The 23,280-nt window shown below is 45.0% G+C and overlaps 3 protein-coding genes across 6 annotated transcripts in view; 1 reads left to right on the forward strand and 2 right to left on the reverse strand.

Moving 5' to 3' along the window:
* kdm2bb (lysine (K)-specific demethylase 2Bb) overlaps nucleotides 1-18,467 on the reverse strand; it is a 29,258-nt gene extending 10,791 nt beyond the window's left edge. For 3 of the 4 annotated variants that reach the window (XM_062478337.1, XM_062478338.1, XM_062478336.1), the window contains exons 1-12: nucleotides 18,281-18,467; nucleotides 17,534-17,678; nucleotides 17,360-17,438; nucleotides 17,177-17,223; nucleotides 16,486-16,664; nucleotides 16,082-16,188; nucleotides 13,289-13,382; nucleotides 12,490-12,643; nucleotides 12,191-12,306; nucleotides 9,542-9,668; nucleotides 8,824-9,236; nucleotides 8,624-8,710 (exon numbers count right to left, since the gene is read on the reverse strand). In XM_062478337.1, the coding sequence (XP_062334321.1) occupies nucleotides 8,624-8,710; nucleotides 8,824-9,236; nucleotides 9,542-9,668; nucleotides 12,191-12,306; nucleotides 12,490-12,643; nucleotides 13,289-13,382; nucleotides 16,082-16,188; nucleotides 16,486-16,664; nucleotides 17,177-17,223; nucleotides 17,360-17,438; nucleotides 17,534-17,678; nucleotides 18,281-18,325 (1,593 nt within the window). In that variant the 5' untranslated portion in view covers nucleotides 18,326-18,467. Of the gene's footprint in view, nucleotides 1-8,623; nucleotides 8,711-8,823; nucleotides 9,237-9,541; nucleotides 9,669-12,190; nucleotides 12,307-12,489; nucleotides 12,644-13,288; nucleotides 13,383-15,309; nucleotides 15,441-16,081; nucleotides 16,189-16,485; nucleotides 16,665-17,176; nucleotides 17,224-17,359; nucleotides 17,439-17,533; nucleotides 17,679-18,280 lie in introns of those variants that run through there. The other variant, XM_062478339.1, reaches the window with a different exon arrangement.
* Nucleotides 18,468-18,514: 47 nt separating this feature from the next.
* Nucleotides 18,515-21,037, forward strand: orai1b (ORAI calcium release-activated calcium modulator 1b). The gene is made up of 2 exons (XM_062478386.1): nucleotides 18,515-19,232; nucleotides 19,523-21,037. The coding sequence occupies exons 1-2, from the start codon at nucleotides 19,119-19,121 to the stop codon at nucleotides 20,102-20,104; spliced, it is 696 nt and encodes a 231-aa protein (XP_062334370.1). The 5' UTR covers nucleotides 18,515-19,118; the 3' UTR covers nucleotides 20,105-21,037.
* A 49-nt stretch (nucleotides 21,038-21,086) lies between these two features.
* On the reverse strand, nucleotides 21,087-23,209 carry morn3 (MORN repeat containing 3). Its single transcript, XM_062478385.1, has 6 exons — nucleotides 22,892-23,209; nucleotides 22,650-22,796; nucleotides 22,383-22,540; nucleotides 22,093-22,252; nucleotides 21,765-21,949; nucleotides 21,087-21,454 (listed from the first exon to the last, which is right to left on the reverse strand). The coding sequence occupies exons 2-6, from the start codon at nucleotides 22,792-22,794 to the stop codon at nucleotides 21,392-21,394; spliced, it is 711 nt and encodes a 236-aa protein (XP_062334369.1). The 5' UTR covers nucleotides 22,795-22,796; nucleotides 22,892-23,209; the 3' UTR covers nucleotides 21,087-21,391.
* Between the last annotated feature and the right edge of the window lie 71 nt (nucleotides 23,210-23,280).

The raw sequence follows: 23,280 nt of genomic DNA on the forward strand, positions 1-23,280 counted from the left end.
GCCTGTCCCTAGGACACAGGTCACACTGTTCCCTGCCAAGAAACTACAGTGGGAAACGCCTGTACTTCAGAAGGATGAGGCACAGACAGTCGACCAAACCGTAGCTAACTTCGCAGAGCTGTTTCCATGGCAATCGCCGAGGAGGGCATGTGTTCCAAATACACAGAGAGAGAGAGAGAGAAATGCTATTGAGTACCCTGAAGTTGAATATATCAACTGGTATCCAGTCTAGTGTGCATGGTTTGCTGCAGGGACAGTGTTTTTCATCTCTCTCCTCCCTGCTCCTTCGCTCTGCCAGCACCAACAGGACGAGCAGGTTCTGTCACGGCAAAGCAAAAACCCTTTAGGTAATGAGAATGATACCAAATATCTCAGGAGGGGTGAGGAGGCGTTGTGAACTTAGTAGAATGGTGACGTCATCTCATTCTCCACAGAGAAAGAGACGTTAGATGGAGATAAAAGAACAATGTGATCACTGTACAGTACTAGATTACTACAGGACACTACTACTGCTAAGTGAATGAATACAATTTAATCTACTGTTGGTTACAGTTGTTAAGTACAAGGTTACATATTTCAGTACAGTACCAAGTTAGATATTCCAGTACAGTACAAGATTAAATATTTCAGGTCAGAACTGTACTAGGTAAGATAATAAAGAAAATTGAGTACAGTAATAGGTTAGATATTCCAGTACAGTACAGTACAGTACTAGATTAAATATTTCAGGTCAGAACTGTACTAGGTAAGATAATAAAGAAAATTGAGTACAGTACTAGGTTAGATATTCCAGTACAGTACTAGGTAAAATAATACAGAACAGTATAGTACAGTACTGAGTTAGACATTACAGTACAGTACATTAAGTACTGGGTACAGTGCTGGCTGACAGCAACAGTCCGATGAGCTCCCTGTGGCAATATCAGCACTGCAGATTCCTCTAACATCAGCATAGCAACAGCACCACTGTTCCCTCCTCTGACACAAGCCTGGAACCAATAGGAACTCCTCATTCCAAGCCAGAGGAGATGCCCTCCAACGGGACATCTCTGGACATATCAGGACTTCTCAGGAAGTCTTTACTGTGGTGAGTGAACACCAGGCTGAGTGGAAGGGGGGGGGGGGGGGGGGCATCCAGACAAGACAGATTAAAGGGTTATTGGGGACATGGGTAATCTGGGAGGGAGGGGGAGGTTCTGGGGTTCTCTGTTGGGATTACAGACTGAGGAGTCTGAAGAGAGTCAGCGAGAAAAAGACAAACAAAACAAAAACAAACTAGGTAGTGTTTTTTTGTTGTTGTTGCTTGTCTGTCTTTACCTCCTGAACCTTCAGGCTCACCAGAGTCCTTCTGGAAGAGCCCTCTAGGACCCTGGGAGCTACAAAGCCGGCATGACAACACACTTCTTCTGCACAGCCCCAAATCCATCCTCCCCTCCCCCACATTTTTAAAGCCCCCCCCCCCCCGCCCCTGCCCCCCCCCCCCATGTCTGTGTCTCATATTAGGATGGCACCATTCTGTGTCACCAACATCAACAGCCTATTTGTTGTTGTTGACAGTTGAGGGCCATGAGAGTTCAGATTGCAGCTTTACACAGTAGACCAACCCTGTGTGAGGGGATTTCAATTCATACACTTTTCACACAATCAAAATGTAAGGCAGGGCAGGAAGAGAGAAGGCCTCACCCATCACCATTCAGCACTTCCAGGACCTCAATCTAGTATGTACTCTGCGTTAACCTTCCTCAGGTCAATTACGGGAGAGTAGTAGAGCGGACTTGGGATTTATATTAGAATGATTCTACCTCACCGATTGAGACTCAAGGCTATCTCCATAAGGCAGTGGTGTGGTCTAGTATGAAGCAGGGAACACGCTGTCTGTTCACCATGTCCTCCTCCTCCCTGTGCCAGCCCACACCCCTTAAGGGGAGTCAGATGGCTGAGCGGTGAGGGAGTCGGGCTAGTAATCTGAAGGTTGCCAGTTCGATTCCCGGCCGTGTCAATTGACGTTGTGTCCTTGGGCAAGGCACTTCACCCTACTTGCCTCGGGGGCAATGTCCCTGTACTTACTGTAAGTCGCTCTGGATAAGAGCGTCTGCTAAATGACTAAATGTAAATGTAAATAACTGCTCCTTTTACAGCAGGCGTACGTGAAATCCTCGTCGGTTTACAACGTATACCTGCATATCATGTAAAGTACACCACTGATAGACATGGTCATGAGGTGATGAACAAAAAACGAGTCTAGTCCACTGAGACCAGCAGCAAGCTGGTGTGTGGTGGGGTCTCCTGAAAGGGCCGCAGTGGCAGCAAGCTGGTGTGTGGTGGGGTCTCCTGAAAGGGCCGCAGTGGCAGCAAGCTGGTGTGTGGTGGGGTCTCCTGCGTGTCAGACTCAATGTGGTGTTCCTGAGCTGTACCAGGGCTGTGTGACCACAGCAGTGCTCGACTGGCAGAACCCAACCTGCTACAGGAGAAGCTGTGCTGTCGTAGGCTGGATCAGCACCACCGACGACCACTGGGACTCTGGAACACCTCAACCACAGAACATAACAGCCCATAATAACCCACAGACGGGGCGACGTACGTGGGAAATTCGAACCTGCGACCTCTTGATCTGCAGCCAGATGCCCTACCACTGAGCTATCACTCCAAATATCACTGAACATACCATCGTAACCCATGGCAATGCAGAGCCTGGTGAAGAAGACAGGTGAATTACAGAGTCCAGAACTGATATATTCACACTCAGTGAGAGAGGAATAGCAGGAGATCTGAGCAGAGAACTAGAAAAACCTGATCCGAGGACGGAATTTAATATATTAAATGTATTTTATTAAATGCAGAAGGACTAAGCATCAAGTACACTCTCCCCTCTCCTTGTATTTTTTATATTAAATGAAGGATGGAAAAAAAATATGAATGCGCTTCTCGTCCTTGACTACCTGCCATACTTTGCTTTGGATAAAAGCTTGTGCTCAATGAGCCGAGTGTGAATGTTAGGACAAGGGGATCCACATATGAAACACCCAGATTGGATCTAAGAGAGAGCAGTGACCAACAAACAATATTGTCTGTGCTCCTTTTCGGTCTTCATTTAGAAGACACGGTAACACTTTATAATAAGCATGTGTTTGAAACATTAACAATACATTATTAAATAGTTAATAAGCTTATTATTAAATGCTATGTTAATCATTAATAAATACTGTTAAACATTATGGATTTGATTCATAATACAATTCATAAGGTGTTTGATAACTGCATTACCATACTTTATAGACAGCTTGTTAATATAGTTGCAAACCAGTAGTTTATAATCTGTTAATGGTACATGATCTGGTATAGAAAGCATTAGCAAATGGTGAACAAACCATTTACATTACCTTTACAAAGCATGAGTAAATAACTAACAACATATTTACTTATGTCTTTAATTAATGTACGCCTTTACAAAGCATGAGTAAATAACTAACAACATATTTACTTATGTCTTTAATTAATGTACGCCAACTCGAATACATGATGTACACTAATACTTAGCAGATGTCTTAACAACTATTTTATAAACACTTACTAATGATGCAACTTGTGATTAGTAATGCAAGTTATAAAGCATTTACTAACTGTTAGTTAAGGCTTTTGTGTTATTTATTAAGGTGTTCTTGTCCATTCTCAAACCTCACATTCACAAAGGTATCATAACAACTATTTTATAAACACTTACTAATGATGCAACTTGTGATTAGTAATGCAAGTTATAAAGTATTTACTAACTGTTAGTTAAGGCTTTTGCGTGACCTAATCTAAAGTGTGAACTATCTATGCCTTATTAAACATTTATAAGTTATTTATTAAGGTATTCTTGTCCATTCTCGAACCTCACATTCACAAAGGCTGAACATAGGTTTCTCAAAAGGAAACAGACACAACACAATGTGATACACAAAATTACTATTTTATTGAAGTAATGACAGGCATGTGTCTTACTAACTACAGTACTTAGTTAGCTCTACTAGCCGAGAGTGACAGCGGTCGATACGTTATAACCTTAGTTTGATATTTACCGGCATGACCGAACGGTCGAGGTTAGTAAGTTGTTTATTATATGGCATTTTTAGCTCTTTTCATTTAAAACATGTCGTTTTGTTCAGCTCTACTCAAGTCTTCACACAGTGTGTTTCAGGTGTTAGCACCTAGCGTTAGCAACCAATCTGAAATCTGAGCAACCAAACCTAGCAATCTGTATAGCGCTTGTCGTTTATCTCTCTGTGTTCACGCTTTTCTGCTCTTTTAGAAAGTTAAGAATTTCCTCGTCGCTGTTGATGTCTTCATTGTCATCTGGATAGTAAAACTCCTCGATCTCGCTCATTTTGAAGATGACATCAGCGGAGGGCAATAAGAATACGTAGCGTTATCAGACCGCAGGTCAATACGCGCATAGAATATAAAGACTTAATACGCGGCTGGCATGACTACCCATTAGCCAATCAGAACGCTCGTACTGTTGTTGCAATTGAACCAATATGCTGTTCTTATTGGTTCAGAAGACGTTCTCAAAAGAGTTGTTGATATGTTGCCTTGGAGATGTAGTGACGTCACCAGTACAAGTGCAGCTGATTGCTCTGACAAGATGGCGTCTGCTCCAGATTCGCAGTGTTTGATTTGGGATCTTCCCACATATTGTTGTAGCGTTAGTATATAAGAAACCAAATGTTTACTCTTCGACAGGTCAGCAAACGCTTTGTCGCCTCAATTTGTTAAAACGATTTGTTTGTTTGTAACCCTCGACCTACGGTCTCGGTTAACAAACGTTTTAACAAATCTCTGCTTTCAAAGGCGTTTGCAGACCTGTCGAGGAGTAGCTAGCTAAACATTTGCAGTTTATTACAGCCATTTTTTGAAAATAAAATACAGCTTTGGGTAACCAACTTTTATACCAATTCTACTGTATTGCTTCTTAATGGAAATAAAATACTATTTTATTTATTACCCAGGTAAATAAATTAACAGCTATTTCTTCTAAAAAACAAAAACACAACATCTATAGGCCTATAGTCTTTATATAAATGCTTAATAAGGCATAAATAGTTCACACTTTAGATTAAGTCACGCAAAAGCCTTAACTAACAGTTAGTAAATGCTTTATAACTTGCATTACTAATCAGAAGTTGCATCATTAGTAAGTCTTTATAAAATAGTTGTTAAGATATCTGCAAAGCATAGTGTACATCCTGTATTCGACTTGGCATACATTAATTAAAGACATAAGTAAATATGTTGTTAGTTATTTACTCATGCACTCATGCTTTATAAAGGTAATGTAAATGGTTTGTTCACCATTTGCTAATGCTTTCTATACCAGCTCATGTACCATTAACACCTTTTAAACTACTGGTTTGCAACTATATTAACAAGCTGTCTATAAAGTATGATAATGCAGTTATCAAACACCTTATGAATTGTATTATGAATAAAATACATAATTTTTAACAGTGTTTATTAATGATCAACATAGTGTTTAATAATGAGCTTATTAACTATTTAATAATGTATTGTTAATGTTTCAAAATGTTTTATAAAGGATTAACTAACTATTAGTTAACACTTTGTAAATGCCAAAAAGCGTTGACTTATTATAAAGTGTTACCGAAGACACTTTTAACCAAAGAAACTTACATGAGGGGATTCGAACCTGTGACCTATTGAACTGCAGTCAAATTCTATACCATTGAACTATACTGTACTCCATCCATCATCCCCCATCTGCAGAGTAGAAACCTCCAGAACCTGGCCAACATTATCCTGCTAGGGCATCAGTCTGGTGATCAGACACACACCAGCCAGCCACGCAGGGGAAATATCAAAACAGAGGAGAGCATTCACATTCCCAGCAGTAAGGATAGGGACTGTATAATAATACAAATGTTGATTATTTTTCATCATAATAATTTTAAGTCTCACGTATTCATTTAGCAGATGCTTTTATCCATAGCCACGTAGAGCAGAGGGGGATTTTAACCTGTGCCCTCTTAATCTGCAGTCAAATGCTCTAACCACTGAGCTACACCCTCCCTTGTCTCACCGCCTCGTTCTTCTGAGGGATCAGCAAGCACCATCAGGAGTTGTGTTTCTATGTGACACTCAGCTGCCTGTGTAGCTTTGGAGGGAGGTGTGGCGTTCTGACTACTACAGTTCTAGACAAACACAATCCTGTGTGTCACGTCTCACTCTCAGTCTGTATCTAAACAGCTTCTCTTCCACCGTCTAGATACAACAACACGTTTATTTATTCGGCTTTTCAAAACGCTTGACAGACGAACATGGATACCGTAGATCAAATACAACCAAAGCCCTTGTTCATAATACCATCGTAATGCATCTGTGCATGAGCCAACCTATAAAAAAAATATAAATTCATTTGTAAGGCTTAGAAGATTTTGCAAACAGAATTCCCTTCTCTCTGGTCCAAGGGTTCTGGAGTTTTCGAAACAGAACCTTGTCCCGCTGAGGGGGTTCTAGAACTATCTTAACAGAACATGAGGGCTCTAGAACTATCCAAAAAAACCTTCCTTCGCCCTGAGGGATTCTAGAACTATCTAATCAGAACCTTCTCCCACCTGGACCTGGCGCTTAACCAAGCACAGACTGTTAATCAATCTCACAACGGCAGATGAAAAAAAAAACGTACAGAAAAAAGAAAGACAGAAACACAGATGGGAGGAAACCAGCCTTTCCCTCCCAGATGATTTAGTTCCTCTCTGTGCCTGGCTCTGTTCCTAGCTGCTGCTGAACCCCCCCCCCCATCCCCCCACCCCACCCCGCCCCCTCCAGCCTCCAGCTCACCAACGGAGGATCAGCGCGCTAACCTGCTCAGCCTCCGAGTCGTAGTCCTCATCGTTGGCGCTCAGCGACATGGCCATGGCTGTGGCTTCTCACACGGCATTCAGAGAGCAGCGCAGTGACATGGCTGCAGCCCCAGCCTCAGCCTCAGCCCCAGCCCCAGCCCCAGCCCCAGCCTCAACCTTAGCCTCCTTCTGCTAATGCCACTACTGCTGTGTGCTGCTGCCTGTTCTCCCCTCCAGCTCCTCCGCCTCGCAGTCAGAGGCGACACACACTCACGGCGCGGCAGAGCAGGCTGTCTCATGAATATGGACCTATAAGCTCTGAGGGGGGGAGGGGCGTAGGGGAGGGGGCGGTGGGAGGCGCCAGAGCCAATAAGAATGCTAAACATGTACGAGAACACAGGAGTGGGTGCGGAATCCCTCCAACGAGCAGAGAGAATGCACAGACGGGGCGGAGAAATTCATGAGTGAAGCCAATGGAAAGCCAGATGGAGGTTTATTACAATCAGGACACAGAGTGTACAGCTGGTGTTAAAATGGTGTGGCGGGGTGGGGGCACAGTTCCACTCTTAAAACCAAACACAAAAGAGACCTGCTATTGTGTCTCAGTCCCTGCTCTGTGTGGGATTAATCTGGTCTTCTGCCATCTGTTTACAGTATCTGGACTCCATTGCTCTGCCTTTGCTCTGAGCAGTACTCCCAGCTTCATTGTGGCTCCCCAGTCTCCAAGTGTAGCGATTCAGACAGTACTAGTCGATCCAAGAGCCTCACACACATTGGATCATAACACAACAATGACAATTAGATTCATCAAAGCTACCAGTCGTAAACATGATCCATATGACCCATAAACAATACCCACATGAGCTATAATATACATTCCGGTGGTTTATGTAACACTTTCCTATAATAGCACTGTGGGACCTTGACTTGGACAAATGGAAAGTCCATATTATGAGCTCTGGGGTTATAAGAGTGCTCAAGTGATAAGACCTTCAGCTGGATGTCTCTGTTAATGATCAACCTCTCCTAACAAGCAGGAGGATGTCCAGCTGTGACGCAGAGGAGAGGAGAAGAGAGGAGGAGAGGACAGAGGAGGAGAGGAGGAGAGGACAGGAGAGGAGGAGAGGACAGAGGAGGAGAGGAGGAGAGGAGAGGAGGAGAGGACAGAGTAGGAGAGGAGAGGACAGAGGAGGAGAGGAGGAGAGGAGAGGACAGGAGAGGACAGGAGGAGAGGAGAGGACAGGAGAGGAGGAGAGGACAGGAGGAGAGGACAGAGGAGGAGAGGAGAGGACAGAGGAGGAGAGGAGAGGACAGAGGAGGAGAGGAGGAGAGGAGAGGAGGAGAGGACAGAGGAGGAGAGGAGGAGAGGAGAGGACAGGAGAGGACAGAGGAGGAGAGGACAGGAGGAGAGGACAGAGGAGGAGAGGAGAAGACAGGAGAGGAGCCGCTGAGAAATGGACTGTATCTTATCATCCCCCACACCCCCACCTTGTTAGTCAGCACTGCAGTCACTCTCATTCATGCAAATAAACCATCTGGAGCTGAACAATAGACAGGGAGAGGATAGATATGAGGGGAGGGGAGAGGTGAGGAAAGAGGAATGATACTCGTACAGAAAAACAGGAAGAAAATAGAAAGAACACAGGAGAGCACTTTGAAGACTGACCAAGGCCGTTCAGAGGAGAAACACAAGACGCGTGTTAGTCCTTCCCCATAACCTCTCTCAGGTAGGTACTGTCACGGTGCAGATACAACCAGTTAAGTCCATGACCGGATCTTACCTTGACACACTTCTTGGGCCAGCACACCACAGGAACTCCCGTGACGGCCATTTTGGGGTCATCGTCCGCATGCTCTTTCAGCACAACCTGGCAGGGAGAGAGACGTGAGGTTCTGTTAGAGAAAGGTCGAACAGAAGCATGTACACGGACAGGTGTACTGTGGACTACCTGGAGCCTATACAAAAGAGTGTGTTGTTTACCTTCATGTCATCCAACAGGGCTTGTGGGTCCTCTATTCCCTCCGGGACACACTTCTTGTTCTCTGGAAGACCCTCCAACTTGTCCACCAGGGCCCTCAGGCCCTTGAGCTCAAACTCTGTCAGGTGAGTCCACTTACTGGGGGACTCGGGCCCCGGGGAGCCCGAGGGGGTTTTGGGAGGCTCCGAAGGCTGGGCTGAGGGGACACAGCTGTCATCACAGTCACCGGACGACACGGTTGCTTTGAAGGGCTGAGGGCTGTTGGAGTCGTTCGGTTTACACTTCCTGTTGTCGGGAGAGCAGGGGTCATCCGGGCCGGACTCGTCGGGGGCCTGCGTCTCGTACGAGTCCTCGTCCAGGTCCTGGAGGGGCGAGGTGGAGGAGGGGCTGTCCATGCCCGGCTTGGGCTCCACGTCTGTGGAGAGGAGCAGGTAGACGGTCAGAAGGGTGGCCCGCTCTGGTCGACCGTCAGCAGGGTGGCCCGCTCGGCTGCTGCCCTGTGGCGTTAGCAGTTAGCATTCTCGCATTAGCATTCGTCCAGCCCGCCTCACGCATCATCAGTCCCTGTCACACCGGGGCGCTCTTAACATCTGTGAGCAATGCAGCCTCAATGATTACAGTCACAGCTACTGTTACTTTTAAACGGTTAAACAATAACATTCAATGACAGTAACATGGTTACAGTGGTTAAACAGCTCCGTAACATTAGCATCCTCTCACCCGTTAGTGGCGGTTGTCTGCGTAGCTCCTGGGAGAGGTGGGAGCGTTTGGTCAGGCAGTACACGTACCTCTCCAGCACGTACCAGCACATCTCATGGTAGAACGGGTAGCGGAACTTGGAGTGAACCTGAAAACGGGGCACGGAAACGATCCAATCATAACAGAGGGGCTTTTAAGTTGTAGTTTAATATAAATAAACACATGCCGTCTTCAAGGACACTTAAAGCAAAGGAAACGTGCCTATTTTGCTGGGATGAATGGTTTGGCGTGATTAAATGAGAACTGCAGAAAAATGCATACAGTCACTAAGACCACTAGATCAGACAAAGGTCACATGACGAATGAAAAGAAGATGCTCTCTCACACACTTATACACACATACACACCAACGGACACACACACACAGACAGATGACTCTTCAGGGACATCATCTTCAGAGGGAGCCTTGATAGCTCTAAGATAGCTACAGTAGCATGATCTAGTTCTTTCTTTCAGTCGCAGAAACCGGAGCTATATTTACTTCACTAACATGATTTCACACAGATCAACACTTTCCAGAGTGATGATCCCTTTCTCTGGAGCTCCATCTCTGTCTGCGGGTGTAAAAATAGGTTTCACACACACACACACACACACACACACACACACACACACACATACACACACACACACACACACACACACACACACACACACACACACACACACACACACACACACACACACACACACACACACACACACACACACACACACACACACACACACACACACACACACACACACACACACACACCCCTAGGGAGCACATGTTCCTTTCATGCTTCTCTTCCTCAAGAATCTAAAATAGTGCAGAGCTGGGTGGAAAGTTGACACTTGGCATCAGCCATTTATCATAGCTCAGAAAGCTCTATGCAAATTAGAGCTTTGAATATGTGCTTCCATCCCACTGAAATGATTTCCCTCCACTTGTTACCGGGTAAGATGGCCTCTGTTGCCGTTCTTGCTACTGTCAGTGATTTGCCAATGCACATCAACATTTACCTTTTGTGCTGAGACAACACACAGACTGTTCTGCCAAAAAGGACATATCTATGAACGTCAACTGACAGTCAGTGACAATATTTTTATATTCATTATATTAAAAGTACTCTCCCTTACAGAACCTAAACATCCAGGTCACACCACACCAGACAGACTCTCCTTAGCTTGTGGAAACAAAACAAACAAATAGGTTCTGAATCCATGCTAATAATAGTAATGCATTCATTCACAAGACGCTTTTATCCGAAGCAACGTGCGGAGGATTTGAACCTGCAACCTCTTGATCTGCAGTAAATGCTCCACCAACGAGCTGCCAATCCTCACTGAGCTAAACCCATCCTCACTGAGCTAAACCCATCCTCACTGAGCTAAACCCATCCTCACGGAGCTAAACCCATCCTCAATGAGCTAAACCCATCCTCACTGAGCTAAACCCATCCTCACGGAGCTAAACCCATCCTCACGGAGCTAAACCCATCCTCACTGAGCTAAACCCATCCTCACGGAGCTAAACCCATCCTCACTGAGCTAAACCCATCCTCACTGAGCTAAACCCATCCTCACGGAGCTAAACCCATCCTCACGGAGCTAAACCCATCCTCACGGAGCTAAACCCATCCTCACTGAGCTAAACCCGTCCTCACTGAGCTATACCCATCCTCACTGAGCTATACCCATACTCACTGAGCTATACCCATCCTCACTGAGCTATAACCATCCTCACTGAGCTATACCCATACTCACTGAGCTATACCCATCCTCACTGAGCTATACCCATCCTCACTGAGCTATACCCATCCTCACTGAGCTATACCCATCCTCACTGAGCTATACCCATCCTCGCGGAGCTATAACCATCCTCGCTGAGTAAGGATGGGTATAACTCATTCCTGTGGGATGTTTTTCAGACAAGAGCAGCCGATAATAAGACAGCAGCCCTCGTGCTCCTCAGCCCTCGTAGCTCAGACAGGAACAACAAAACCTGCATCCCCAGAACAACTTGTCCTTCAACATGAATATGGATTGGCCTCTTTAATAAAAGCTGGCGAGCGCAAATCCTACCTCTCTCCGCTATTTGCATTCAGAGTGCGTCTCTCTCTATTGCACGCTAATGCAAATGACGGCACTTTGGGCACTAGGCCCATTTCTGAGGCAAACCCATTAGGCCTGCCTTCCTCACCACCAAGAGGCTCTCGGCTTCTGAAGGACAGGTGATGGTTGAGGACAGGACAGCCTGGGGCTAGGCTGGGGTCTAGGGGTAGCAGGGGATGGGTGAGGGGAGGACAGCCTGGGGCTAGGCTGCTGTCTAGGAGCAGCAGGGGATGGGTGAGGACAGGACAGCCTGGGGCTAGGCTGGGGTCTAGGAGCAGCAGGGGATGGGTGAGGGGAGGACAGGCTGGGGCTAGGCTGGGGTCTATGGGCAGCAGGGGATGGGTGAGGACAGGACAGCCTGGGGCTAGGCTGGGGTCTATGGGCAGCAGGGGATGGGTGAGGACAGGACAGCCTGGGGCTAGGCTGGGGTCTATGGGCAGCAGGGGATGGGTGAGGGGAGGACAGCCTGGGGCTAGGCTGGGGTCTATGGGCAGCAGGTGGGACAGCACCTACCTTGGTCCTGTTCTCTATCTCATAGATGCTAAGCTGCATGGGGATGTTGAAGCTGTGCAGTATGTTTCCTCCAAACACCAGTGTGTCTTCGGGGGTGTAGACGGCGTGGATCCAGCCTGCAACAGGTACAAGACGACACAGAACAAGTTCAGAGGCAGGCACCGCCCATTAAACACACACACAAGCACACACACACTCAGCCCGTCAGACACAGCAGGTGCAGACACGTTAGGCTACTGAGCTGACAGTAGCTATCCCGAGTCGCTAGTTCCCCCTGAAAAACCATCACGTGGTCTCACCAGAGGGGATGAAGAAAGTGTAGCCCTGCTTGAGTTCCACTCTCTGGCACCCATCAGCGCGGTCTCCCAGGAAGACGTCGCTTTGTTTGCCAGACAGGGCCCAGTCCTCGTACAACGCAAGGTTGTGAGCCGTGGGGGGCACCAGCCAAAACACCTAGCACAGAACACAGAAACCTCATGAGCACAGATAGTAGGGGTGGGAATCTTTTGGTACCTCACGATTTGATTCGAATCGATTCTTGGGGTCAAGATTCGATACAAAATCGATTCACGATTTCTCCAAGATTTTTTTTATAAAAATAAAATAAAAATTGTTTCACATCAATTTGTGAATTGATCTGAATCGCTAGCAGACTGAATCGCGATTCAAATGTGAATCGATTTTTTTCCCCACCCTTAACAGATAGCTGCCTCGGGAGAATCTATTAATCTTGCCGCGCAGGGACGGTGGTTGGTTCAGAAACAGCTTGCTGAGTCATTCAGGTAACAAGTCGTGCCGTCCTAACTTTTATGTGCCTCATCCATCCCTGACATTCGCTGACGTTGTGATGTTTCTGCCTCTCTGTTTCTATTTGGTTGACCTTTATGTTTATTTATTTTATTCATTTGAGCAGACGGTTTTATCCAAAGTGACACAGAAATGGCGAGTATAGAAAGTACAGCAGAAAAATCTAACACACACACGGCAAACAAGAAGCGAGCGCAGATGAAAAAACCTGTATTGGAGAACCCGTTCCTCAAACCAGCTGGGAGAGAGAGCACGACAAGGGATGGACATTCAGGAGCGACTGCGACTCACCTTCCCTCCCTTGAAAACGTGATACCAGACCGACGTACCGCCGAAGTCGATGTGGAAGTCCGTGTAGCAACCCTTGACGCTCATCAAGCAGTACCTACGGTACCAGAAAGGCACCGGGACGGGGCGGAGAAGGAGCGTTAGAGAGAACGTGAGTCACTATGAGCCCCACCCCAAGGAACCGAATTATCTGTGTTTGTCCACAGATCCACATCCTGAGCTAAGTGGAACTGAAGGAAAGCAGAGACATACGGATAAGTAGGCCTTCTATTTCACTGGATGTATGGGTTGGATTATAATTGTTTTTGTTTAACTGATGCTTTTATCCACAGCAACATACAAATAGTACATATAAAAAGTACAGTACGAGATCACGGATCAGAAGTGCAGAGATCAAAATTATTTCCGGTGATTTAGGGAGTGGTCTGTATTTAGTAGCCACAGCGCTGAGTATCCACATCTCAACTACCGGACACAAGGTGAATAATAATAAAAATAATAATAATAAATTGACTACAGTGCAACAATAACATCTTAACGACAATAGTGCAAAGTGAAGTAAACTCAACATCATGGTATTCATTCAACAGTCACTTCCTGAGGGAAACAGCAGTAGCCTGTTCCATCTCCGGGTCTCATGTAGAGGCTATTTTCATGGGAGAATGTCCTCGTTATCAATTTATCAAAGACTAGACCAATTTAAAACTGCCAGCCACACACTCACAGGGTGAAATATTCTACTATCCGATCTATTAGTCAAAACTCTTTTTTTTTCTCTGTAAAATAAAGAAAAAAGAATGAAGAAGAAAGAAAAAAAAGCCCCCGCAGATTAGAAGAGAGAATGGCTCGCAACGAGACTCCTCTTCTTTGGAAATTAATTGAGGGATGATTAAGGCTCAGTGGTGAATAAATCATTCAGCAATTCAGCTACATAGCTAGGATGGAGACCAGCACTAGCCTATTTATAGACCCCAGTCCCAGCTATGAGCTACAGATCTTGATGGAGGAGACTGAGGAGCAGACAGTCATTACTCCACGAGCTAAACAGAGACAGTGTGTGCCTTGCAACAAGGTGAATTTGTTGTGGTTTCTTGTTCCTTTGTAGCTGGTTCAGGCTTGCACTTACAGTCAAATGGGAATTTTGCTAACCTTCGCTGAGGTAGGCATATCACCCATGATGGTTAGTATACATCAGCGCTATAACAAGCATTTTTACAGTAAACACGAGTAGAGTAGCGCTTTCTTAATCCCTGAGGAGAAATTGCACTGCAGAAATTGCAACACAATCACAATGCAAAATATGCTAAGTCAATTTAGATAGCATCACATAAAACAGGCGTGGAATGGTGGCATTTTTTCGTCCCTCCTACCAACTCAGGCTGAAGTCGATGTGAGGTCAGAGGGAATGGTCATTCCCAGCAGTAGCCTATTAACTTCCCTGTTCCCTCCCTAGCCTGCGGACACGCGAGGGACCACTACAATGACCGAAGGATGACCTTGACGGAGGTAAGTGACAGAAACTGTAAACTCGGCACAACAGGAAGCACTCCCTCGTGCTGGTGGAGAAACCTTACCCTCCAGCCAACCTGACAGGCTGTCACAAACAGAGTGCACACTGCACACAGTAACACAACGGTGGAGCACTTAGCATTATCTGGTATTGCGTAACACCCTCATCGACAATCTGTTAATTCCCCACAAACATGGACAGGCACATATGACCTCACATTGTAAAAGAGGTGTTTGAGTGTCGTGACACCTTTATGTACTAAGTTCGTGTGAGCTTAGAAGACCCCCATCTTATAAAGCTGTCAGCAGTCAAAGGTATTTGCATAATAACAACACACATTCTTGCTACTGTACTGTAGACAAAGCTCCTAGCAACATAGCAGTCACACAGAGAGAGTTCTGCATAGGCTAAGAAGCCCAACTCCCCTCTGCAGATACAACTCCCACAAACATTACATCAGCCTCCATTTCTGCATGATTACAATCCAAGTCCGATGGCGTCACAGTACTACTACCTCAGCAGTGTGTCTACATCCCAGCAGCATTCCTCAGAGAGAGCCAGAGACGAGCCCAACAGCCACTTCTCTGAGCCTCCCAGCTCAGGACCAACCCCCTGCCCCGCGCTGGTCACTAGGAGACAACTGCTCTGGCCAGACTGACAACCCTGCCTCTAAGGAAAACTCCACTGAGTACAGAAAGAGAGAGAGAGAGTGAAAGGGAGCAAAGGAGGGGGGAGAGAGGGAACAGAAGGGAGAGGTGCATGGGATATCTGAGGGTGAAGGAGAGGGCACATTTTGGTTCTAGAGTGAAGGCTATTTCCTAATACCAACAGCTGATTGGCTGATTGGATGCAGTCAATACTGCAGCCTCGGGTGGACCGCCCTCCTTCATGAAACGGTTGCCTAGCAACCACCTGGAATCATCGTAGGAAGTGGAGGAGAGCGGCAGTGTGCAGCACAGCAGGGAGAGAGAGAGAGAGAGAGAGAGAGAGAGAGAGAGAGAGAGAGAGAGAGAGAGAGAGAGAGAGAGAGAGAGAGAGAGAGAGAGAGAAGGAGGGAAGGACAGAAGGACAGAAAGACAGAAGGAGAGGGGAATGGAGAGAGGGGAAGAAGGAAAGAGGGAGGGAGGATAGGAGGAAAGGAAAATAGCGAGGGAGGGAGCAACTCATAAATGCATCAAAGTTGTTCCCGTACAAATGACACGACCAACTTAGTAGAGGACCAGCACCAGCTGAGCCCATACACACACACACACACACACACAGGAAATGACATAGCTAGGACTCACCGCTGTACTTTGGGGTACTTCATCTCTGAGATGACGTTGGTTGCCTCTGTTTGTCTCTGCTTCAGGTTAGAGGGCCACATGTTATCCACCCAGTCCACTAGGTCAACCTGAGGAGGAGAGAGCCCCACCATCACAGCACATCACAACTGGGAGCTGGGACAATCGCCATTCATCATCATCATCACTCTTCATCATCCCTCACATCTTCATATTCTTTCTTTTTCCTACCCCATCTTTATCACCCTTGTAATCCCTCCCACTAACCCTCACCATCCGACTCGTCATCCACCTCATCATCCCTTCCCTCACCCTTCATCCTCATCATCATCCTCACCCCTCCCCCTTACTCCTCATCTTCATCATGCCTCCTCATCCTCATCCCCCGGCTGACGATGTGACCTCACCACGGTGGGCCTCTTGATGAGGTTCTCCAGTTTGGTGTGGCTGAATTCCAGGCTGATGACGTTGAAGAGCTTGTCCCGCTCTTCCTCGGGTGTCTCGTAGTAGCGAACAAACTGAGCCATGCTCATCTCTGAGCCCTTCTGAGTGCTCACGTCCATCACATCCACCGAGCGACGGCTACCTGGGAACACAGGGGGGGGGGCACAGGGACAGAAAGGTGACCACGGAGACCAACAGTCATGTCAGGACTCAGTATGGAAACCACATCCTGTATCATCAGGATATGTTATGGCCTCAGTTTGTGTCAGGGCAAATTGCATGGTGAGAGATGGTTAGCAATCACTCACAAAGCAGAGTTGATAAGTTAAGTGGGGGACAATCATGCGTTTTCAGGAAGGGAGTGCTCTCTAAATACAATTTCTTACAGTTTACCACCAGGTGGAGTACACATACAATCCCATACATTCTGCTTAAAAACCTTTACAACATTAAGTACACTACACATAATAAGACTGAAGACAAATATGTATATAATAGTGTAACATTAAAACATCAAAGCGATTAGACAATAAAGTTAGTCATTGAATATTCTGTTCTATCAGAATAATAAGCCCCTATACATAAAAAGATGTACATTCCTCTCAACACCCACACACATCACTCACTGCTGGAAAATGTCAACACAGTACTTACCGACCAGACCTTTAATCTCACTGACAGTGAACTCAGGATCTGGCATTCTACATTTTTGAAAAATACAAAAGATGGTTTGTTTTACATTTTCCAATGATTTGTCAGACAGTTCAATAGTCAATTAAGAACAGCATAAGAAATTATACATAGTATTTTTTTTAAATATATATGCGAAACTCCCACCTGATTCCCAGGCCATCTTTGACTTTGAAAATCAGAGGCACCTTTAATGCCTCTCTCTGAGCGTACTCATAAGTGAAATCTGCAAAGTAGGACGATGAAACAGAAATGTGTGTGAAATTGCTTTATGACCAGTAAACAACTTAAATAATGTCAATGTGTAATCCGTAGACCTACCTTTACCGTCCATCAACTGGACAAAATTTGAGTTGTAATCATCACTAGCAAGTTTCTGTTCCAGATTAAAGCCCCTAATATTGGCAATTTCCTCTACGTCAGAAAAGTCCTCATCTTCATCATACATCATCCGGCAAACAGGGCGCTACATAATTCAAAACAAACATTAGCATGTTTGGGTAGCTTGACAAAGTGTTCTTAAATATATATTTAAGTATGACACTTCGTTGATTAATTTATTAGAGGGCACCACTGATTCTGTTTTCAAAACATGGAGTGAGAAACGGCACAACAACAACAGAAAATCACAAAAGCACGTGCTACACACGGTTCTGCTAGCTATAGCTATTACTGTGCACTGGGCTGCAGCTGCAAGACTACGAGTTGATGTAAACCAACAACCACAGGGATATGACCCACAAATGAGTTACGTATTGCAAGCAAATAAACCCAATCTATAGAGAATCATTACTTTATACCACAACAAATGAGCAATAACGGGCATGATGCTCCAATGTTGCACAAACATGTGGCCTCCTGCAAGCATGTGTGTGTAAGAAAACGTGAGAATAAAACGTTAAATGTGATTGACGCTATGTCTTATTAGATTAGCTAGCTAGCCATTTGCTAACATAGCAGTTTCTTAGTGATACAGTGAAATGCCTGCAACTAGCAAGCTAGCTAAGCAGATCAGTCTCGCCCTGCCTGGCTTTTTGTGCAAGAACAGTGAAGCATGCTGCTACACACCAGCCTGCGTCCAGATTCAGAACTCCCTTCCATGGTCTGAGCCATCGCCTTAGGTATTCCTTCAACCCTTCATTTTGTTGAGAAGATACTAAAATTCAGAGCAACTATCACTTTGAGCTTCGAGTCAAAACAAAGTGGGAACCATTTGTGTGTTGAATTACGTCACCACTAGAGAATCAAAACATTGTTGAACAACGTCATGCGTCATTATCAACGCTAAAACCGTTCGGTGCGCAGGGTCATACGTTGTACATTCGAACATGTGCATCTGGCATGGACTGTATACATAGATCTTAAGCAGCTTAACTATGAAGTTATATTTGCACGTAAAGACCTTAGAATCTCAGCCGCAACGTGTTTGTCGTTAGTTATCAGTAGCTGCAGACGTTGGCATTGATTGAACCTATTGCAGGTTGAACGCTTTTTATGAGCCTTATGAATATGCGTGTAGCAGTATTTGTCTACCTAACGTCGCCTGGCTATTTCTGAGCAATTCTGTTAGCCATCTTAACGACTCCCTTAGAACAGACGTCTTGGTAGTTACAAAGTAGGTAGATAAACTGTTTACTTAGGCGAATAGTGGTAATTTCTTCTGGAGGAAGGTCTTCAAAGCAAGTGTCACTTTTAACAGCAGTTCATTTGGCGCAACGGCTTGTGGGTAAATTTCGGGTGCAGCTTGCAGTAAAACGAGTCTCTGACCAGGAACTTCGATTCGCTCTTCTTGAACCGCAGTATCTAAAACCTGGAAAACAACATCTGTTTGTTTTTGGTTCGGTTATTGGTTGAGAGATTAAACAAAATTTAACCCAGCGACACGACTCTTTAGAATATAATAGGTATGAGTTTAAACGAACATTCACTCCAAGCCCTGTCTTGGAGGAAGCTTTATTTGAGCCGAGCTAAACTCAAAGCATCAAGTAGAACGTCGGCTTTGCTGTCTGGATTCGCTATGGTAAGAGAATGCAATACATTGTGAACTAGCTAATCTCTGTTAAAAATTAAAAAAAAACATGACGCCAACCTGACATACTGCAGTTGACTTGTTGTGTTATTGACTGTCAGTATGACAGCGGACGCCAACTCTTTTTTCCACGTCATTCCAAGGAAGCAAGACCGCATGTTGTGCATTCATTGCATACCTTGCCTCCTAATAATAGAGCGAACGCTCTTCCTTGCCCTTACACTAGATCTACTGTGCGATGTAATCCTCCTATTCTTATGTGACTGTCACGTCTTTTCCAGGTGGCGATGGTGGAGGTGCAGTTGGATACCACTTATCCTTATCCCCCTGGTCTGCTGATTGCCTTCAGTGCCTGCACCACTGTGCTGGTGGCAGTTCACCTTTTCGCTCTAATGGTCAGCACTTGCATTCTTCCCAATATAGAAGCTGTCAGTAACGTCCACAACCTCAACTCTGTGAAAGAGTCTCCCCACGAACGTATGCACCGTCACATCGAGCTGGCCTGGGCGTTCTCCACTGTGATTGGTACTTTGCTGTTCCTGGCGGAGGTAGTGCTCCTGTGTTGGGTCAAGTTTCTGCCTGTGAAACCCAGCAAGCCGGTGACACCCAGCAAGGCTAACAACGAAACCGTGGAGATGTCTGCTGGAGTGGCCGCCGCCATCACCTCCACTTCCATCATGGTGCCCTTCGGTCTGGTGTTCATCGTTTTCGCTGTGCACTTCTACCGATCCCTGGTCAGCCACAAAACAGACAGGCAGTTTCAGGAGCTGGAGGAGCTGTCAAACCTGACCAGGCTTCAGAACGAGCTTGACCACAGAGGAGAACCGTCGCTCATGCAGTCCCCCAGCTCTCATTTCCCATGAAGAGAAACCCGAAACCTACTGTATGCGACGAAGAACTTTGACATTTATGGATGTTTCAGAGCTAAGCATTCCAGTGGCCATTATTTTCATTATGTCCATCAAGACAATTCATTACATTTCTATTACGAGCGTGTTCCAATCCACACTTCATGGTCACCATTTTATAGAGATTTTTTTTATGCTTTTATAATTGAAGGATGTAATATGTATTACAGATTTATCTGTGAAGGCATGCATGCTTCTTGATGCATGTTATTAGATAGAAAACAATGTTTTCTTGACACAGGAACTTTGAATATTGTTTCATAATTTGCCTTGTGGGTTCTGGAAGACAGAACGAAGAGACTTCTCTTAACCCTTGTGTTATCTTCGGGTCATTCTGACCCATCAGTCATTGTGACCCACCGTCGTATTGCGACAGATTTACCGCATACAAAGACAAAGTGAAGCCTTTTCTTTTAACCGTTGGGCTGTCTCAGACCCCCCACATTGCGAAGGTTAAAAGAAAATTATTTTAATTTGTTTTTGTATTGGGTAAAATTGGGTAAACACAACGATGGTTCGTTATGAACCTTTGGGTCATGTGACCCGAAGGCAGCACGAGGGTTAAATAAAGAAGTGCTAGTAAGCTGTACTGACATCTATGATTCTGTAGCAGTGACCTGACCCAGTGTGTCACTTGAGCTCTGTATTGTCTTAGTGTTGTATGCTTCATATGCTGCCACAAACCTCATGCTCTGATTTGCTGTATTAACTGGTGTGTGACCACATGTCTGCTTATTAAGCTTTTTTTAGAATCTTGCCAAATGTTTTCATTTTTTAGAATCTTGCCAAATGTTTTCATAAACTGTTTTAAAAAATGTGTATTATGTATACTGACTACTGTATTCAGTACCAGTAATAACTGGTAATAAAAATATATTTTGGACCATATGGATTATGAAAGGTTTGCACTGAACTTAAGGTGAAATAAATGAAATACTTTGCAATCTCTGTTTTTCTTTCTAATGCTTAACATAGACTTGTTTGAAGAGCCATACTGTCCTCTACTGTGGTAATGTGATGATACAGAATTTACTACTTCATTGCAGCCGAGCGACCCAGAACACACATGACCCACCGCATGACTTGTGTGCGTGCTTCATTTGTTTCATGGTGTACAGTTGCATACAGCTCATGGCAGGGCACTAGCATGCAAGTATGCTAACATGATGCGACTTTGCAGTTTGGTGTTTTGCAGCGAAGATGCCTTCTGTATTGTGGTCCTCCTTGTGTTCTTTATGTGTCTTACTCCTCCTGGTATTTTGATATAGATTCCATCAAAACTGATGCCTGGTCCATTAGATGGACCTGAAACAATTGAAGGATCATAAGAACACAATCGATTATTAATGGGTATTCCAATTCATAATTGGAATTCCAGATCCCACCCAGAATTTCACATCTGGAGATTTACATTTAGTCATTTAGACGCTCTTATCCAGAGCGACTTACAGTAAGTACAGGGACATTCCCCCGAGGCAAGTAGGGTAGCCTTGCCCAAAGACACACCGTCATTTTGCACGGCCGGGGAATCGAACCAGCAACCTTCTGATTACTAGCCTGATTCCCTAACCGCTCAGCCACCTGACTCCCATAAGAGAAATAAAGAGAAACAGACCTTTGGAATGGGATACAGAGTAGGCATTATGGATTCTTCTCTTCCAAAGTCAGACACAGCTCCACATTTCGCCACACCATCCACCCAGAAGCCGTCATACAGCTGCCCCTTGTCCAGATAGAAGAACTTTCCATGCCCACTCTTCCTCCCATCTTTCCAGGTCCCTTCGTACCTGTTTTCATTGCCTTAAAAACAAACAAACAGGGCCATCTCTTAATATCCGACATGCGGTTATTTTAGAAATCTAGACTAGCTGACATGGAAACTGCTTGAAATCCACTCCTCACCATTTCGTTTGGACAATATAACATTAAAAGCATGCCCTTACTGAGACGAAGCATGCCCTGTCCGTGATGTTGATCCTTCAGCCATTCTCCCTCGTATATGTCGCCATTGGCATAGTACATCCTGCCCCAGCCACTTCTCTGGCCATCGCTCCACTCACCCTCATAGGAGGCAGAGAGGCTGTAAAAATGTGTTCCAAACCCCTGGGGATTATCAAGATAAGAAAAAGACGGCCTGTGTTGGATGTCAAATCAATATAATGTTTGCTGCCAGTGTGCAATGTAGGCCTACACTAATAAAAGCTCTATCTTACATGTGAACGTACATACATACATGTTTTTTGTCATTTTTCCATCCACCTGAGTATTCCCTTGCATATTCGTTCGTTTTTGAACATATCCTGCTGTAAGTACCATATCCTTCACGCTTGCCACATTTCCAGTCTCCATCATAAATGGCACCACCTGTCTTCCAAATTTGAGTCCCTTTGCCTAGAAATAGAGGGAGTCGATATTCCACACCACAAATGGAGGTTCTTGATCAGACATTGAGTTTTAATTTAGAACAGTAATACTTCAGAGAGTATTGTTACTTTCTCACCATGCTTCTTGTTGTCTAGCCATTCCCCCGTGTATTGATCTCCGTTTACAGAGAACACTGTATGACGCAGTCCACTTTTCTGTGCTTTTCTGTCCCATATTTTAGAAAGTGGCTCCTGTTTTCGGGGTTTCTTCAGGTGAGGCATAGCTTGCGATAAAGAAAAAATAGGCTTCAGTACAATCTTATGATGATTAGATATTCATTTAAAACGATGTAAAAACGAAGTGAATGTTTTGCGTTACCTTTTGTACTCAAGCGAACGACTCCCTATGGCTCAATCCGCATTAGAACTTTAATAGTGAATAGTGCACTTCAAACCAAAGGTCACTGACTTTCTGGCAGGGTCAAATCCACAGCCTAGCCTAGCTAGCGAAATAGATTTGCATGAATGTGACAGTAATGAGTGGCTAAACAAGCGTTCTTCGTAACTTAGCAACCGATAAACACAAGACTTGACCCGTTATTCCTTTTCTAAATTATAGATACTGTAGGATCGATTAACCTTATCACGTTTATAGTCTTATTGCTTGCGGCTTTATAATTGTCTCAAATGTGTCTTATGTGACTTAGACCAACGTTATTCAGTTGTGATTATTTTTAATTATACACGTTTGTACCCAAGCACGCACAG

The sequence above is a fragment of the Osmerus eperlanus genome, chromosome 14 (genome assembly GCF_963692335.1).
Source record: "Osmerus eperlanus chromosome 14, fOsmEpe2.1, whole genome shotgun sequence".
Taxonomy (NCBI): Eukaryota; Metazoa; Chordata; class Actinopteri; order Osmeriformes; family Osmeridae; genus Osmerus; species Osmerus eperlanus.

What these genes read in the sequence shown, in the direction of transcription:
- orai1b (XM_062478386.1), top strand. Translation starts at nt 19,119, where the DNA reads ATGAGTTTAAACGAACATTCACTCCAAGCCCTGTCTTGGAGGAAGCTT. An exon ending in TGCTGTCTGGATTCGCTATG is followed by an intron (nt 19,233 to 19,522) that starts GTAAGAGAATGC and finishes CGTCTTTTCCAG; the next exon opens with GTGGCGATGGTGGAGGTGCA.
- morn3 (XM_062478385.1), bottom strand. Translation starts at nt 22,794, where the DNA reads ATGCCTCACCTGAAGAAACCCCGAAAACAGGAGCCACTTTCTAAAATA. An exon ending in GGAAAAATGACAAAAAACAT is followed by an intron (nt 22,253 to 22,382) that starts GTATGTATGTAC and finishes GATAATCCCCAG; the next exon opens with GGGTTTGGAACACATTTTTA. An exon ending in ACAGGGCATGCTTCGTCTCA is followed by an intron (nt 21,950 to 22,092) that starts GTAAGGGCATGC and finishes TTTGTTTTTAAG; the next exon opens with GCAATGAAAACAGGTACGAA.